The 18,558-nt window shown below is 35.1% G+C and overlaps 1 protein-coding gene across 1 annotated transcript in view; it reads right to left on the bottom strand.

Moving 5' to 3' along the window:
• LOC115421120 (ovochymase-2) overlaps positions 1-18,558 on the bottom strand; it is a 60,591-nt gene that overhangs the window by 11,815 nt on the left and 30,218 nt on the right. The window contains exons 11-15 of the mRNA XM_030136845.1: positions 16,605-16,748; positions 8,030-8,154; positions 6,408-6,501; positions 5,965-6,096; positions 1,505-1,597 (exon numbers count right to left, since the gene is read on the bottom strand). Coding sequence (XP_029992705.1) covers positions 1,505-1,597; positions 5,965-6,096; positions 6,408-6,501; positions 8,030-8,154; positions 16,605-16,748 — 588 coding nt within the window. The remainder of the gene's footprint in view (positions 1-1,504; positions 1,598-5,964; positions 6,097-6,407; positions 6,502-8,029; positions 8,155-16,604; positions 16,749-18,558) is intronic.

The raw sequence follows: 18,558 nt of genomic DNA, 5'->3' as shown, positions 1-18,558 counted from the left end.
AGATCACAGTGGATCCATAAATGCATGAAATATTTAGTAACAGGCAGAATATTGTTCAAATTGCACATTTCAGGTTGTCATCTTTGTTTTTATTTATGTATTTATTTGCATTTTATTGTGGAGAAAAATAGTTGTGTAAATGTAAATATTTTCACAGTGTAATTGTGTTATTTTTTTCACTTAATTTTGTTCTACATAATTTTTCACAAAGAAATTTTGTAGTTGTCATTATTTATGGGTTATTGTGTTGTTATTTTTACTGTAGATCACATTGGTCTGTATGTGGAACCTGAACCAAAATGATTTGGAAAACCTGGACTGTTCAGGTTAATTTTTGCACTTTCATCCTGCAGGCCGGTGTCCTGTCGAGCCACCCTACCTGTCAAGTTGAGCTACCTAGCGCTACTGAGCATGTGCATGCCCCTCAGCGTTTTCACTGTTTAAATGCCCATCGATTTGTGCTACCCCAGGCAGAAGTGAGTCATATTTTGTAATTATATCTCTTTAATAGTGCCTTTTGAGCAGTAAGCATGGAAGCAATTATGTGCACGAAAGATAGACGTAGAATATTGACGTGAGATGATAATAGCGTGAGGAAGTTCTCATTGTATGATATAGCGTTAAGTACGTGGGTCAGGTGGGTGTTAATAGCGTTTAGATTATTGTTAAAGTTAGTTCAACAGATACCAACAATGGTAGCCTACCATGTAACTGACTAAATCTATGTTAACAATTCCTGTAAGCAATTACATGTGCACGAAGGATAGACGTAGAATATTGAAGTGAGATGATAATAACGTAAATAATGGTGTTTCTATAGTAGGAGCTTTATTTAATAGAAGTCATAAGCCTGTCGAAATGAGCTTCCTCTACCCATATTCAGATGAATAAGTAAATAATGGTGTTTTTCTACAGTCGAAGCGTTATTTCATTTCCAAATAGGCGTGTCGAAATGTAAGGTAGCATGTTTTGACGGGGTAGCATCAATCGATAGATGTCGCTGTCGATATAAGCTACTGGTAGCTTACTTCGACCGAGCAGCTCAACTTGACAGAACAACGGAATGGAACCTTTGGTGGGCCAGATTTGGTCCCCGGGCCGCATGTTTGACACCTGTGATCTACACGATCAGTAAATTAAATATAGGAAAATACATTATTCACTGAAAAAACACAAAGTACAGAGGATAATGTTATAATAAATGGTGATAAATCACTAAAGAAAGGTTAAATAGAGAGAAAAAAGCTATTTTGAAACTGCCACGTAAGTACCACTGGGTCATTATGGGTTAAAGTCAATGGTACAAACAGAGGAGACAAACAAACAAACAAACAAACAAACAGATCAGGACTGTCCTCCATCGACTGTCGACCTCTGAGAAGCTCCAGATACAACCCAACATGTCTGATTCAAGACCAAACTGGGTCAGCTGCTCAGTACAGTCTCCTCTATAATAACATTTGGCTCACACTCACAAACCTTGAATTCAACTCAAACCACCAACCATGTGATGTGGAGCGTTGCTGGTTCACTTCCAAATCCTCAGTGTGACTCTGACTGTGACTCTGCTCGAACGGTCCACCCTGATGATGCAGATCTGCACAAAAACGAAGACAGGGTGTATTTAGGTCAGTATGTGCACATTAATGAGCTTTAATTTACTTTATCGCAGTCTAGGTGTACTTGAACTCTAGAATTATACACAAAAAAATACACTATGTGGACACAAGTATTGGGACATGTTGAATTCAGCTGTTTCTTTTTTTATTGACTTTACATTTTTATTGTATCTTAACATTATCTTTTTTTTTTTCCTTTTACATAGATTTTATTGATTTTCTATTTTAATGAACATACAATCATAAACACAACAATATAACACTCCAAACAGACAAAAAAAACCTTCTAACCCCCCTTCCCCCACCCTCAATAAGATCTATGGTGAATAAAATAAAATACTGATAATAGTATCAGTATGTGCACTACATACTGAGCATACACACATTTCAGTGAACATTAATATGCATACAGACACATATATCCAATGCATTATAAGTGCATAATTTGGTCATCCTCTTCATTTCTATTTCACACACTGCAAAAATGTATTTTCCTCATTTCTAGTTAAAATATCTCATCACACTTAAAATAAGACATAATCACCTAAAGAGTAACTTTTCAGTGAGATATAAGAACTTATGTTTAAATCTTGAATTAAGCAAAAAAAAAAAAAAAAAAAAAAAACCTTGAATTAAGAAAAAAAAAAATCTTGAATTAAGAGAAAAAAAATCTTAAATTAAGCAAAAAAATATCTTGAAATAAGCAAAAAAAAATGTTGAACTAAGCAAAAAAAAATGTTGAATTAAGCAAAAAATTATCTTGAATTAAGCAAAAAAAAAATCTTAAATTAAGCAAAAAAAAAATCTTGAATTAAGCAAAAAAAAAAAATCTTGAATTAAGCAAAAAAATGTTGAATTAAGAAAAAAAATAAATAAATCTTGAAGTAAGCAAAAAAAATCTTGAATTAAGCAAAAAAAATCTTGAATTAAGCCCAAAAAAAATTTTTCTTGAATTAAGCAAAAAAAAAATCTTGAATGAAGGTAAAAAAAAATCTTGAAATAAGTAAAAAAAAAAAAAAAAAAAAAAAAAAGAAACTTGAATTAAGCAAAAAAAAAATAATTTCGGCTCTGTTTTTCTGAATTAATGAGATAATTATCTCATAATTACGAGAAAAAATAAGTTAAAAAAAAAATCGGCGCTGTTTTTCTGAGTTTATGAGATACTGTTTCCTGAAAAAAAAAAAAAAGCTCTGTTTTTATGAGTTTACGAGATACTGTTTTCCGAAAAAAAAAAAAAGCTCTGTTTTTATGAGTTTACGAGATACTGTTTTCCGAAAAAAAAAAAAAAAAGCTCTGTTTTTATGAGTTTACGAGATACTGTTTTCCGGAAAAAAAAAAAAAAAGCTCTGTTTTTATGAGTTTACAAGATACTGTTTTCCGGAAAAAAAAAAAAAAAAGCTCTGTTTTTATGAGTTTACGAGATACTGTTTTCTGAAAAAAAAAAAAAATGTGGCTGTGTTTCTGTGTCAGTGGGACAGTGGTCCCTGGTCCAGGCAGGAGCTCCTTCTATCTGTGCTGCTGAAAGCCTCTCGGGGGAGCGTGAAGTTGTTTCCGTTCTCGTAACCGGTTCCGATTACGGATCATGGAACTAGTTTCGTTCACAGAAATCAGAACCAAGCCCCGCTTTGTGCACGGATCAAGCCCTTCAAGCACACCGGCGCTCGGAGCCTGTAGCCCGGCTTCCTGACAGGGCACGACCGCGGTGATGGGAGTTGGCATTAATGAAGTCAAATAAAATGACATTCACCAGCATTAAAGAAAATATACACAGCAGAAGAGTGCAAATGTGGATTCATTTATTTGTCGGACCTGATGGAAAGCATTAGTCAGAACTAGATCCATGGAGGAGCGGCTTGGTGTACCGGTTCGTCCCCCCTCCAATAACTTTCCATCAGGTCCAGGTGGACAGCTATCCGCTCCCCGGTGTGTAAGCCGGACTGGAGCGGGTGGACGGAGCAGCTCAACTGTCAGAACAGCGGCGCTCGGAGCCTGTAGCCCGGCTTCCTGACAGGGCACGACCGCGGTGATGGGAGTTGGCATTAATGACTACCACTACTACTAGGACTCCTGCCATGGGGCGGGTGTCCTGTCCCGGTGCATTGGGCCGACCAGGTGAAGCAGTGTTTTCCATGGCTGGTGGTCCTGTGCCAGCTGCTCTGCGTCCTCCATGGTAACTCCATGTTGTTGGAGGTCGCCTGCAATGACGTCGAGCCATCGGGTGCGGGACTTGCCTTGTGGTCGTTTCCAGCCTGCGGCCTTTGGGTCAAACTGAAGGATGGCTCTTGTTGGATGGTCAGGAGGGAGGCGGAGGACATGACCGAACCAGCGGGGGCGACGTTGCGCGGCCAGGCTGGATGCTTTGGGTTGGCGTGTGCGGGCTCCAAGCACCTGATGTTTTCGATGGTTCTGAGAGCCCTGCTATCAAAGCCATCTATTCTGGCAGCCAGAGTCTGGTTTAAGGGCCATGTTTCCGAGCCATAGAGCAGGATGGAGAGGACGGCAGAGTTGTAGATCCGGAGCTTCGTCCTGCGTGAGATGGTCTGGTGCCGCCACAGTGGTTTCCAGAGAGACATCAGAGCTGATGCTGCCAGGGCCCTTCTGCGGGTAATCTCTGGTTTTAGGTCCCCATTGTCTGTCATCACCCCAGATACACAAAGCTCTTGACAGGTTCTACAATGTCATTACTAAGCTGCAAGGGAGGTGGATCTGGCCCATCACTGACATGCATGAGCTTGGTTTTTGTCCAGTTCACTTGGAGGCCAAGCTTCTGTGCCTCTTCACTGTAACTGCCCAGAGCATCTGTCAGCTGACTGTAGGATGTGCTGAGCAGGATGGTGTCATCAGTGTACTCCAGGTCCTGGCATTAATGAAGTCAAATAAAATGACATTCACCAGCATTAAAGAAAATATACACAGCAGAAGAGTGCAAATGTGGATTCATTTATTTGTCGGACCTAATGGAACGCATTAGTCAGAACTAGATCCGTGGAGGAGCTCTTCGTGCCCCGGTTCACCCCCCACCCCCATAGCTTTCCACCTGGACCTGATGGAAAGCTGTCCGGGGGTGGGGGGTGAACCGGGACACCAAGACGCATATTTTCTTTAATCATGGTGAATGTCATTTATTTGACTTCATTAATGCCAACTCCCATCACCGCGGTCGTGCCCTGTCAGGAAGCCGGGCTACAGGCTCCGAGCGCCGGTGTGCTTGAAGGGCTTGATCCGTGCACAAAGTGGGGCTTGGTTCTGATTTCTGTGAACGAAACTAGTTCCATGATCCGTAATCGGAACCGGTTACGAGAACGGAAACAACTTCACGCTCCCCCGAGAGGCTTTCAGCAGCACAGATAGAAGGAGCTCCTGCCTGGACCAGGGACCAGGGACCACTGTCCCACTGACAGAGAAACACAGACACATTTTATTTTTTTTCAGAAAACAGTATCTCGTAAACTCATAAAAACAGAGCTTTTTTTTTTTTTTTCCGGAAAACAGTATCTCGTAAACTCATAAAAACAGAGCTTTTTTTTTTCTGGAAAACAGTATCTCGTAAACTCATAAAAACAGAGCTTTTTTTTTTTTTTTTCCGGAAAACAGTATCTCGTAAACTCATAAAAACAGAGCTTTTTTTTTTTTTTCCGGAAACAGTATCTCGTAAACTCATAAAAACAGAGCTTTTTTTTTTTTTTTTTCCCGGAAAACAGTATCTCGTAAACTCATAAAAACAGAGCTTTTTTTTTTTTTTTTTTCGGAAACAGTATCTCGTAAACTCATAAAAACAGAGCTTTTTTTTTTTTTTTTTCGGAAAACAGTATCTTGTAAACTCATAAAAACAGAGCTTTTTTTTTTTTTTTCAGGAAACAGTATCTCATAAACTCAGAAAAACAGAGCTTTTTTTTTTTTTCTTTCAGGAAACAGTATCTCATAAACTCAGAAAAACAGCGCCGATTTTTTTTTTTTAACTTATTTTTTCTCGTAATTATGAGATAATTATCTCATTAATTCGGAAAAACAGAGCCGAAATTTTTTTTTTTTTTGTGAATGCAATACGCTTCCGTAAAAAATATCTTGAATTAAGTAAAGAAAAATTGAATTAAGCAAAAAAAAAAAACAACCCTTGAATTAAGTTTAAAAAATCTGCCAGTGGAACAAGTGAAAACTATCTTGGCAAGATTTCTTGAAATAAAATTTTCCATATCTATTGTCTAAAAATAAGTTCTCATCTCATTGAAAAGTTCCTCTTCAGGTGATTATGTCTGATTTTAAGTGTGATGAGATATTCTGACTACAAATGAGAAAACTACACTTGGTGCAGTTTTGATTTTTGCAGTGTACTCTAAGCTCTTACCTGATTGGCTGATGAACTGTAGTCCAGCTCTGAAGCCTTTGTGTGTGACGCTGCCGTCTGAGGTGAACTGAAGCACCATGACGCTGTGGTAGGAGAGGACAGGAGGTGGAACACTGCTGCCACACAGCAACGCTACACAACAACGCACACGATCACATTGGGGTTTTTTTTTCATGCCAAAGGACCAATAAAAACACTCAAGAAAAAATATCTTGACTAAGGTTCTCATAATTCATGCATGAAAGGGTTGAATCAAAAACAGAGAAAGAAATAAAGATAGCTTTGCAGCACCTGGAAGGTTCATATTCAAACTGTATGAACTATTAGGGTCCAAATACACAAATAAATGAACCACAGACTAATAAAAGTGGGTTTAGATAAATACGACCCCTTTAAAGCCATCTTCAGAAAGTAGTTCCGGTCAGTTTATCATGATACTTGACCTATTTCTTCTGTCCCTTCCACGTCTCCCAGAACCGTGAGGGAATCGTACAGGCATCCGTCTGACTCCTCCAGGTCAAAATCTGCAAATTCCAACTAAAAACACAGACACTGAAGGTAACATTACTACGACGGCTTATTAGGGCCACATAAGGAAAAAAAAAACGCTTGTCACCACGAGAATAAAGTCATTATTTAACGAGAATAAAGTCGTTAATTAATGAGAATAAAGTCATCAATTAACGAGAATAAAGTCATTATTTAACGAGAATAAAGTCGTACTTTTATGAGATTAAAGTCGTAATATTTTGAAAATTCGACAGAGTTTCCGGCTTTACGGCAAAGGCAATAAGCGAAGCAGCAACTTTCCCTTGTGTTGGACTGAAAAACTCACAGTAGAATCCTCACAGTTTGTTCAGAAACATCAGACCCTCTGTGTTTAGTTCTGGTGTTTCCACTGATAACCCTACAGCTGAACACTTCACCAGTTTCTCCTCCACAAAAGAGGCAGTTTGTAACAAATCAGTTCGGTTCTTACAACAAACCCAAATGTGTGCAAACTGTCTTCAAAGTCCTTAGACTAATGTGTTGATAGAAGACAGTCTAATGAAAGCAGAACTTCACAAAATGTTCCAAGTTCTACATCAATGATTAGGTACAACTTCTCATTATATTATAACTTTATTCTCGTTAAATAATGACTTTATTCTCGTTAATTAATGAGTTGGTTTTTTTAAACTACGACTTTATTCTCGTTAAATAATGAGTTTTTTTTAAAAGTACGACTTTATTCTTGTTAAATAATGACTTTATTCTCGTTAAATAATGAGTTTTTTTAAAAGTACGACTTTATTCTCGTTAAATAATAACTTTATTCTCGTTAATTAATAAGTTGGTTTTTTTTTAAACTACAACTTTATTCTCGTTAAATAATGACTTTATTCTCGTTAAATAATGAGTTTTTTTTAAACGACTTTATTCTCGTTAAATAATGACTTTATTCTCGTTAAATAATGAGTTTTTTTTAAACTACAACTTTATTCTCGTTAAATAATGACTTTATTCTCGTTAAATAATGAGTTTTTTTAAAAGTACGACTTTATTCTTGTTAAATAATGACTTTATTCTCGTTAAATAATAACTTTATTCTTGTTAATTAATAAGTTTGTTTTTTTTTTTAAACTACAACTTTATTCTCGTTAAATAATGACTTTATTCTCGTTAAATAATGAGTTTTTTTTAAACAACGACTTTACTCTTGTTAAATAATGACTTTATTCTCGTTAAATAATGAGTTTTTTTTTAAACTACAACTTTATTCTCGTTAAATAATGACTTTATTCTCGTTAAATAATGAGGTTTTTTTAAAGTACGACTTTATTCTCGTTAAATAATGACTTTATTCTTGTTAAATAACGACTTTATTCTCGTTAATTAATGAGTTTTTTTTTTAAACTACGACTTTATTCTCGTTAAATAATGACTTTACTCTCATTAAATAACTTTATTCTCGTAGTTTTTGTTTTTTTTCTTATGTGGCCCTAATACGCCGTCGTACATTACAATTACACAGCTGCTCTTTATTATTATCTTTATTATTCAGGTTTAAAGTTGCTTGTTTTACCTTAATAACGTGACCCAGTGGAGCGTACACCACCCATCGGATCACACAATCGTTACTGTAGGATTGTGGGTAATTTGGGCTGTGGACAGTAGACTGGTGCTCAACTAGAATAACTATCCTGCAGGCTAACACAAACACACAAACACACAAACACACACAGGTTAAAATAAACAAAGCAGATATCACTGGGAAATTCTACCTAAATTATAAAAACTACTGACTTACAACTAAAAAACTGAATTTAAATCAGTAAATATTATATATCAGGGGTCTCAAACATGCGGCCCGTGGGATGAATTTGCAAAGTGCAAAAATTCCACAGTCAAGGCTGTGGAACTCATTTTAGTTCAGGTTCCACATACAGACCAATAATAGAATAATAATCTACAAAAAAAAAAAGACTCCATATTTTCTTCTTGGTTTGATGTGAAAAAAATAATATTACATTGTGCTTATAAATAATGACAACTTCAAATGTTTTTTCTTTGTTTTAGTGCAAAAAATAACATTAAATTATGAAAATATTTACATTTACAAACTATCCTGTCACAATAAAATGTGAATAACCTGAACAAATATGAACAACCTGAAATGTCTGAAGAAAATTAAGCACAAGTTGAACTATTTTCTGCCTGTTACTCTGTGTTCAGTGTCGTTGTAGATCCGATCCATAATGTACATGTAGAAATGATAAGCTGTGGCATAATATTGTTAAAATTGCACTTATTTTTCTGAAGGAATTTTAGTTTTTTCAGGTGATTCACATCTTTTTTGTTTGGATAGTTTGTAAAAGTAAGTATTTTCATAATTTAATGGGGGTTTTTTTTGCACTAAAACAAAGACAAAAATTTGGAGTTGTCATTATTTATAGGTTATTATGTTTTTATTTTACTGGTCCAGCCCACTGAAAGAAAATGAGTTTGAGACTCCTGTTATATATTATTAAGATCCTTCCATTAAAACCACTAATACTGTTTTAAAAAAATCTACAGTGTGTAAAATCACCAGAAAAAATCTGCTATTCTGGACATAAATGCATATTTTTCCATTGTTTTTTTTTTTAATATAATTTTGATTCTCAGATGTTATGAAATTGATTTACATTATATTTTCGTCAAACTTCATTTAACATTAACCATAATTTCAGATGTGTTCACACTCCTTACATCAGAATCTGTTCATGCGGTTCCTCAATTACTAGCAGTTTATTGTGGTTACACTGACATGACCTTTGACCTCTGACCAAGAAACCAAACATCATTTTTAACACTTTCAGTGCCATGGGCCGATTAAATCGGCTTTGGAGAACACGCCACATTTGTGTACAAACAAACCATCCACCCCCATTTCTTTCTCACATTTCGATGACGTTCTTTCTGTGTCCCCCTTTTGAGACCAAGCAGACGGGAATTTGAGGTCACGCGACCGAATAATATTTTTATATCTTTTTAATGTTTCTTATTCTCCGGTGTTTCATCAGAGGGAGCCCTCCATGCCGGGGGGCGGCTGTGGACTCCGGGGGCTGTGGCGCCTTCTCTCACTGGGGTCTGCTCCTTTCTGGTGGGTGGGGGTCCCAGTTGGCCCTCTCCCACTAGTTGGGATGCGGGGCTGTGTTGCTGGTGCCTGGTCGCCGGGGTCGGCGGCTGCCTCCTGGTGCGGATGGCTCCCTGAGACAGCGCCTCCTAAATTGATGTTTTACTTTTACTTGTACATTTTTGTTCTGGTCTACCCGTGCTCAGTCAGTCTTCTTAAGTATGTGTGAGCTTGTGGGTTTGCATGTATATGTGTGTGTGTGTGTGTGTGTGTGTGTGTGTGTGTGTGTGTGTGTGTGTGTGTGTGTGCGGGTGGGTGTGGGTGGGGGGCGGTACTGATTTTTAAACTGATATGTAAAGCACTTTGTGCTACAGTTTTTAATGTATGAAAAGTGCTATATAAATAAAGATTATTATTATTATTATTATTATTATTATTATTATTATTATTATAAATTATGCAAATTACGATCAATAATGAATCGGCTGCATCCGGTGCGTTTTGGATCTAATCAGCAATCGGTCGGATGTTACCAAGCGGTTTCCTGCAGGATTCTTCAAATATTATAAAAACGACGCGAAATACTGAAAAACGGCCAAATTCTGTGGCACTTTTAAGGCTTTTTAGCCCCTTAACTGTCTGGCACTTAAAGAGTTAAGTAACTGTTTGTTGTTTTAAACATTATTTCAGATATGCAGTTTGTTTTTTGTTTTTTTTAACATTCCTACCCTTGCTGAGAAATACTGGCTTCATTAGTCACACAGAAATGCTAAGGTGTCATTATGCAGTAAATATAAAGATTACTGTGAGACAAACTTAAATGTAATATAAATGTAAGTTTGCTGCAATTGCAATATTATTGGGAGATATAATAGAGAATGATCGAATGATAGAATGATCTTAACCCTTTCATGCATAGTGGTCACTACAGTGGACAGTTATTCTACAGCTGTTCTCTTGTAAATTCGTGGATTTTGTTGTTCTTTTCGGGGGAGGGGTTTTGTTGGGTTTTTTTGTATTTTTTTTACACATATCTTTATTAAAGTTTTAAGACACTACATATCTTTTCTGACAATGATTTGGTAACATTATGTAGATCTCTCCTGATCATAAACCCCCAGAATCACAAGCCCTCCCCATAGTTTTCACACAATTTATCAGTAAATACATGTTTCTGTGCATCAAAAATTAAACGTGTGGTATCCAGCTGAGTGGACATTTTTGCAACTTCATGAAAAATAGATTCATAAGATTTTTCTTTTCATTATTATTATTATTTTTTGATGTATTTTTAAAAAAATTTTCAATTATTTTTATTTTATTCATTTATTTTTTATTTATTTTTCAGAAGAAAATTTTCAGTCGCATTGTTTTTTTTCATGCCTAAAGAGGAATAAAAACATTTGAAAAACATTGATTAAGGCTCTCATAATTTGTGCATGAAAGGGTTAATAAACACCTAAAATTTGCGGACTTCAGTCGTTTCACACCAGATTTTTTTTAGCTGTGGAACAAACTAAAACCATTTAAAAATGTAGCACAATGATTCTCAAACTTTTTAGAGTGGAGTACCCCCTGAAATATAGATTTTTTTAGCCAAGTACCCCCCACTCTCACTTCATCATTTTTGATTGAAATAAATGAGAAAAAATTTGTGCCAAAGGTGATTGTTTTTATTTTCCAAACTTTGTAAACCAACAACATATATTTAACTGTAATATAAAAAAAAAAAAAAAAAAATCAAATCTGTATTAGTAGATTTTGTATGCAAAATGTAAACTGAAAAGTGCCCTTTTTCATTGATAAGAAAATAAATAATTCGGTCATTAATGAATAATTGAACCTTTCAACAACAAAGAATTATTAATGAATTACTCCAATAAAGTCATCTTGAATAATAGAAAATAGAAATGTTCTTAAAATGTTACCAAAGCTTGGGGGGGGGGGGGGGGTAGAGTTTTTAAAAATATTGAAATGAAATAAGGTCAGAAGTGTCAATTTTATTATATGAATGTATTTATTGTGTTTTATATTTCAGCATTAATTCTCATTATTATTTTTTTTTGTATTCAGAATATGTATTTTTCCCAAAAAATTCCAAGTACCCTTTTGGCTTCTTCCAAGTACCCCAGGGGGTATGTGCACCCCCATCTGAGAAACACTGGTGTATGAACAAGGTTCCATTCAAGTAGTGTTTCATATACTCATCATACTTCATTTCTATATATAGTAATTATTTGTTTTAATCTGTTTATTTCTTTTTATTTTATGGATTGTTTGTTTTATCTTGTTGTACAGTGTCCTTGGGTGTCTTGAAAGGCGCTTCTAAAAAAAAATTATTATTATTATTATTATTTTATTTATTTATTTATTTTTTATTATTATTATTTTTTTAATTATTATTATTATATAGGACAAACTCCTGTAAACCCTTCCATATTTGTCCATGTACATAATCACATAAACAGTCTGTCACGTTCCCTCTTGGCCTTCAGCCAATCGTACTAAGGCATTTTCCTCCAAAACTAAATAAGAACACACACCAGCTGACTTCTGCCAGGCAAACGAAACCTTTAATAGCCTGGGGTAGATTTTGTTGTCGTCTGCGTCTCTTTCTCCTGTTAGTGTTTCCTTAACCCATAAAGACCCAGAACTACTTCTGTGTCAGTGCCCAAATGAATTTTACTCTATATTTCACCTTTCTTAAAGGATTTATCACCATTTATTGTAATATTATCCTTTTTATTTGCAGTTTTTTCACCGTAAATCATGTATTTTCCTATATTTAGTCAGTGATCATGTAGCTGTTCGTAAAAACTCAGACTAAATTCAAAGGTTATTTCATCAAAACAGAAAAAAATGAGGAAAAAATTACTTCTTCAGCTAAAAGATAAAAATAAGCATTTCCATCCACTGTCATTGATCCAACTCCATAGGTTTTACTGGTGAATCAATGTTGTAGAAGATGACAGTGTTTCCATGGTAACTACAAAGCCTCTGACTATGAAAAGATGACAAACTGTATTTTACACCAATTATTTACATGTATTGATTGGATTAGTGGATCAACAGGTATTAAACCGTTTAGATCAGTAGGTGGTTTTGGTCGATGGTGGGTCTTTGGGTCTTTATGGGTTAAAGCAGGGGCGTTCAGGGGCCACATACAGTCCAATATGACCTGAAGTGGGCCAAACCAGTTAAATAAGAGAAAAATAGCCCAGAAATATTGATAATTCCAAATTTTTCTCTTTATTTTAGTGCAAAAAAGTAAAATGAAATGATGAAAATGTTAAAATATCTACATTTAAAAATATTCCTTTCACAAAAAATAACAACTAACCTGAACAACCTGAAATTTTTATAAAAAAAAAAAAAAAAAAGTGCAAATTTAACAATATTATGCCTCAACTTATCATTTATATATGCACAATCTACAAAGGCAGAAAACACTTAGAATTCATTTAAAAATATAGAATCAATAGAACAAACACTTTGACAGGACTTTAGGGTTTAGTGGCTTTTATATCTTTTATTCCTTCAGCTATCACACTTTGAAACGCTGACAGCAGCCATTTTAGTTGTTTTATATGATTTTTTTTTTTTCTTTCTTTTTAAATGTTAGCAGAACCAATAGGATCTTTTAGTCTTTTAGTCTGCATTGGTATTTAACCCTTTCATGCATAGTGGTCACTCCAGTGGACAGCTATTCTACATCTGTTCTCTTATATATTCATGGATTTTATTGTTTTAGTTCCATATCAGACAACACAGCGGACACCTATGCATCATCCCATGCGTTGTAATTCATACCATTACCGTAACTTTGCTGTTCTTGATAAATCTGATCTGCACTAACATGTTTGAGTGCAAATCAATTGCTTGTTATTGTTAATAGACTGTAATTAACCATTTTTCTTAAACAAAACGTTTTTATTTTTGGTTTTTTTGCATATTATCTCCATACAGTGAATAATAACTAACATTGGAGTATGTTAAAATGTAACAAAACATCAGATTAGCAACATTAAAAAAATTAATTTCATACTTTTCACACAGTGTCTCAGTAAATACATGTTTCCTTACCTCAAAAATTAACCCTTTCATGCACGAATTATAAGAACCTTAATTAAAAAATTTTCCTGAGTGTTTTTATTCTTCTTTAGGCATGAAAAAAAAGCAATGCGATTGAAAATTTTGTTCTGAAAAATAAATAAATAAAATAAATAAATAAAATAATTTTTTTTAAAAATTAAAAAAAAATTAAAAAAATAATAATGAAAAAAAAAAAAATTCTTATGAACCTATTTTTCATGAAGTTGCAAAAATGTCCACTCAGCTGGACACCACACGTCTCATTTTTGATGCACAGAAACATGTATTTACTAATAAATTGTGTGAAAACGATAGGGAGGGCTTGTGATTCTGGGGGTTTATGCTCAGGAGAGATCTACATAATATTACCAGTTCATGTCAGGAAAGATATGTAGTGTCTTAAAACTTTAATAAAAATATGAGTTAAAAAAAACCAACAAAAAAAACAACCAACGAAAAGAACAACAAAATCCATGAATATACAGAAGAACAGCCGTAGAATAGCTGTCCACTGTAGTGACCAGTATGCATGAAAGGGTTAAATGCATGATGTCCAGCTGAGTGAATATTTTTTGCAACTCCATGAAAAGTAGATTCATAAAAAATTTTTTCAATCGTATAGTTTTTTTCAGGCCTAAAGAGGAATAAAAACACTCCAGAACAATAACTTGATTAGGGTAAAAAAACGGTATTCAAAATCTCTCTGAAGGGACATCTTAGAGACAATTTGACCCACATTTTTATTTTTAAATTCATTTTTGCTTTAGTTGAACCATAAGGGATTATCCAAAACAAGGAGCTACTTTATATTGAAATACATGTTGGAATGGCAGTCAATTAAAATTTGCTCTCTGACTGGACATGACTGTGTTTTGACCCAATAAGGTTCTCATAATTCATGCATGAAAGGGTTAAGTATTATTTATGGTTAATTATTTAAATGCAATTATTCATAGTTGCTTCCAATGATCTTGTATTTGTAGAGTAATTTATTTATGTTTGTCACATTGCACTTTGGATGTGGCGGATGTCTGTGGTAAACTGCAAATGAATTGTTTGTATGGGATAAATAAAGTTTTCTGAATCTGAATGTGAATAGGTGAGGATGAGGTACATATTCATTTGATCATCTGCAACTTGACCAGTAAATGCTCCTCACCTTTAACACAAATGCCCACAGACACATTGGACAGTGAACACAAATGGCAAATTATTCTCAGCTGCATTCATCCTGTGGATCGTGTGTTTGTCTTGTGCAGTTCATTATAGTGTCATGGGATCTCAGCCTGTACAGACTGAGGCTGTTTTCACAAGAAACAACACAAACCCTGAAGAAAACACTGGATATTCTAAAAAGAATACACAAAGATCAGGTTGGTTCTATATAAACTTTGGTAAAACATAAAGGATTTTAACCCTTTCATGCATACTGGTCACTACAGTGGACAGTTACTCTACAGCTGTTCTCTTGTATATTCATGGGTTTTGTTGTTTTAGTTCCATATCAGCCAACACAGTGGACACTTATGCATCACGTAACTTTGCTATTCTCGATAAACCTGATCTGCAGTAACACGTTTGAGTGTAAATCAATTGCTATTAGACTGTAATTATCATTTTTTCTTTAACAAAATGGGTTTTTTGTATATTATCTCCATGAAGTGAGTAACAACTAGCATTAGAGTAGGTTTAAATATGAGAAAACATCAGATTAGCAGCATTAAAAGTGTTTATATTTCATAGTTTTCACTGTATATCAGTAAATACATGTTTCTTTGCTTCAAAAATTAAACGCATCATATCCATTTGAGTGGACATTTTTGCAGCTCCATGAAAAATAGGCTCATAAAAAGATGTCAATTGCATTTTTTTTTTTCATGCCTAAAGAGGAATAAAAACAGGGGGGGAAAAAAATCATGATTAAGGTTCTCATAATTCATGCATGAAAGGGTTAATGACTGCCATTATAACAGGCTGCCTAGATTTGTTTATGTCGTTTTTGCAATAAAAGTATTAGAAAATGTATTTTTTGCTAATACTTTTGCCCCCTTTTTTTAAAAGAAGAACTGAACTTTCAAAATCTGTCCATTAATTATCATTACTAAATGTAATAAACGCTTAAAACAGTGTGTTATAGCCAAAAAAAAAACAAAAAAAAAACAAGACTTTTTCAGAATTTTTTTCATATTTTCTATGAAAGTCAATTGAATGTGCATAATGAAATTTTATGAGTTTATAGACTTTCAACTATTTCACATGTGCTTGAACATTTTTGTTTGTCTACAACATTCTGTGTCCATGTTAAAGCTTCTTCTTTTTTTTTTCTTTTTTTTTTTTAACTATTTCTAGTCATTCATCAATGACCCACTTTGGAAACCCCTGAATTATACAAACCAGAAAATTACAGATAAAAACTGTTGAAAATCAGCGAGACTTGACAAAAACACAGCAAAACACACTAGTAGAACACTCCAAAACAGCACTATCACTATTATTTACAATTATTTACAATAATTCAGTGCAAAAACACAGCTAAAACCTCACTAAAACGCTGATAAAAGTAATACAAAATCTTCCATCTCTCTTTCTCTCACTGACTGCACTCTGCTGCTGTCTGCTCCGCCCACTTCCACCCCTCCCCCTCAGCCAACACAGGCCTCTACCCTAATGTGTTATAGACCAATAGAAAGAAGCCAATCAGATTTCAGATGATGTTTGGAGTTTCTCAATAGTACAAATGGTTCAGGGGTTACAGTTATTTATTTATTTATTTATTTATTTTCATTTTGCTCATCACCAAATACATGGTATGGAGCACAAATATTAAATGACAGTGGATGTAAAAATGCGTCACTGGAGACACAGTTGTCCTAAAACAGTTAATGTTTGCATATATGTGTGTGTACGGTATTGTGTGTGTGTGTGTGTGTGTGTGTGTGTTGTTTCCCACCAGGATCAGCGTTTCCCTGAACAGCACGATGCCTCATCACAAAGCCACTTCCTGCAACACTAATGTCAGATGAGAAGAGAAGTGTTGCATGATGGGAATTATTCAGAAGCACCTGGCTGGGAAGGATACCTCCACAGAATATTCCTGCAAAAGCAAATATGACAAAGTAATGTATGAAGCAGGAGTTGTGTTTGTAGTGTGTGTGTGTGTGTGTGTGTGCATGTGTGTGTGTGCGTGTGTGTGTGTGTGTGTGTGTGTGTGTGTGTGTGCATGTGTGTGTGTGTTTGCACCAGGGTTATGTGGGTAAAGGACATGTTCTGGTCTCTTATCTGTTTTGTCCACTATGGATTTATTTTAGAAATAGGTGTGCATAATTACAGTCGCAGAAAAAAAATTATTAGACCAGCCCTTGTTTTCTTCAATTTCTTGTTCATTTTAATGCCTGGTACAACTAAAGGTACATTTGTTTGGACAAATATAATGATAACAACAAAAACAGCTCATCAGAGTTTAATTTCAGAGCTGATATCTATCCATTTTCCATGTTTTCTTGATAATAACCAAAATCACTTCAGTTCTTCCATCAGCATCTATGGCATTGTACTGACAAAAACAGTGCTTTTAGACATTCCATGTTTTCTTTTCTGCCTGCTTTAGTCACATGATACACACAGGAGTTAGTACTTGATTGCAAAACTTTTTTTTTGACGACTTTTGATGGTCTAATAATTTTTTCCGCGACTGTATTTGCGAAAGGTGGGATTTGTTGTGCCTGGCACCATGGTTATTATTGTTAACGAAAACTAACAAAATGATGAAAACTAAAATTGAAAAAACATTTTCGTTAACTTTGGTTAATTCAACTCCACAGGTCCATCTTCAACCCTATTTCTGACTAATGACACCAGAAAGGTGGTTTTGAGCACTGGCCCTTTAAATGCAAATGAGCCACTTCAGGCCCCGCCCCCTCCAGGTTATTGGCTGTGCTGCTCTGTCCCGTTCAACCAACAACTGGACATTTTAGGTAATCGGCTCAAAGTTTGGACATATTTTCAGTTTTTACTACAACCGCTGCTGCTGATAAACAATTATGTCGTACTCAGAGAAATGTTTGTCGGAAATCTTGACCTTATATGTGCAAATGTCGTAACTAGTTATAGACGTAACAAATTTTGCAGAAATTAAAACAGGTTGTAGAAATCCACTGGGTTTTTGCCAAAATGAATATATAGATAGCTTTGCAGCACCTGGAGGGTTCAAATTCAAACTGTATGAACTATTAGGGTCCAAATACACAAATAAATGAACCACAGACTAATAAAAGTGGGTTTAGAGAAATATGACCCCTTGAAAGACAGGTGGGGACTCAGTGGCAGTTCCAAAATAGCTTTTTCTCTCTACTTAACCTTTCTTTAGTGATTTATCACCATTTATCATCATATTATCCTCTGTTTTTTTGCTGTTCTTCAGTGTAAATCATGTATTTTCCTATATTTAACTCACTGATCATGTAGATGTTCATTAAAGGAGTGACATTTTGCTTTTTTTAAAAATGGAATTCTGCATTTTCAAACATTTCCCTGTGGTCTACATAAACTGTAAATGCTCTGCTTGGGTCTGAATTCTTCATTAATTCAACTCCACAGGTCCATCTTCAACCCTATTTCTGAGTAATGACACCAGAAAGGGGGTTTGGAGCGCTGGCCCTTTAAATGCAAATGAACTACTTCAGGCCCCGCCCCCTCCAGGTTGTTGGCTGTGCTGCTCTGTCCAATTCAACCAACGACTGAACATTTTCGGTAATTGGCTTGAAGTTTGGACATATTTTCAGTTTTTACTACAACCGCTGCTGCTGACAAACAATTATGTCGTACTCGGAGAAATGTTTGTCGGAAATCTTGTGCAAATGTCGTGACGTAACTAGTTAGAGACGTAACAAATTTTGCAGGAATTA

Source organism: Sphaeramia orbicularis, chromosome 6 (assembly GCF_902148855.1).
Source record: "Sphaeramia orbicularis chromosome 6, fSphaOr1.1, whole genome shotgun sequence".
In the NCBI taxonomy this organism is placed as follows: domain Eukaryota; kingdom Metazoa; phylum Chordata; class Actinopteri; order Kurtiformes; family Apogonidae; genus Sphaeramia; species Sphaeramia orbicularis.
The sequence above is the reverse complement of the archived record's forward strand: the minus strand, read 5'-3'. Positions and strand labels throughout refer to the sequence as shown.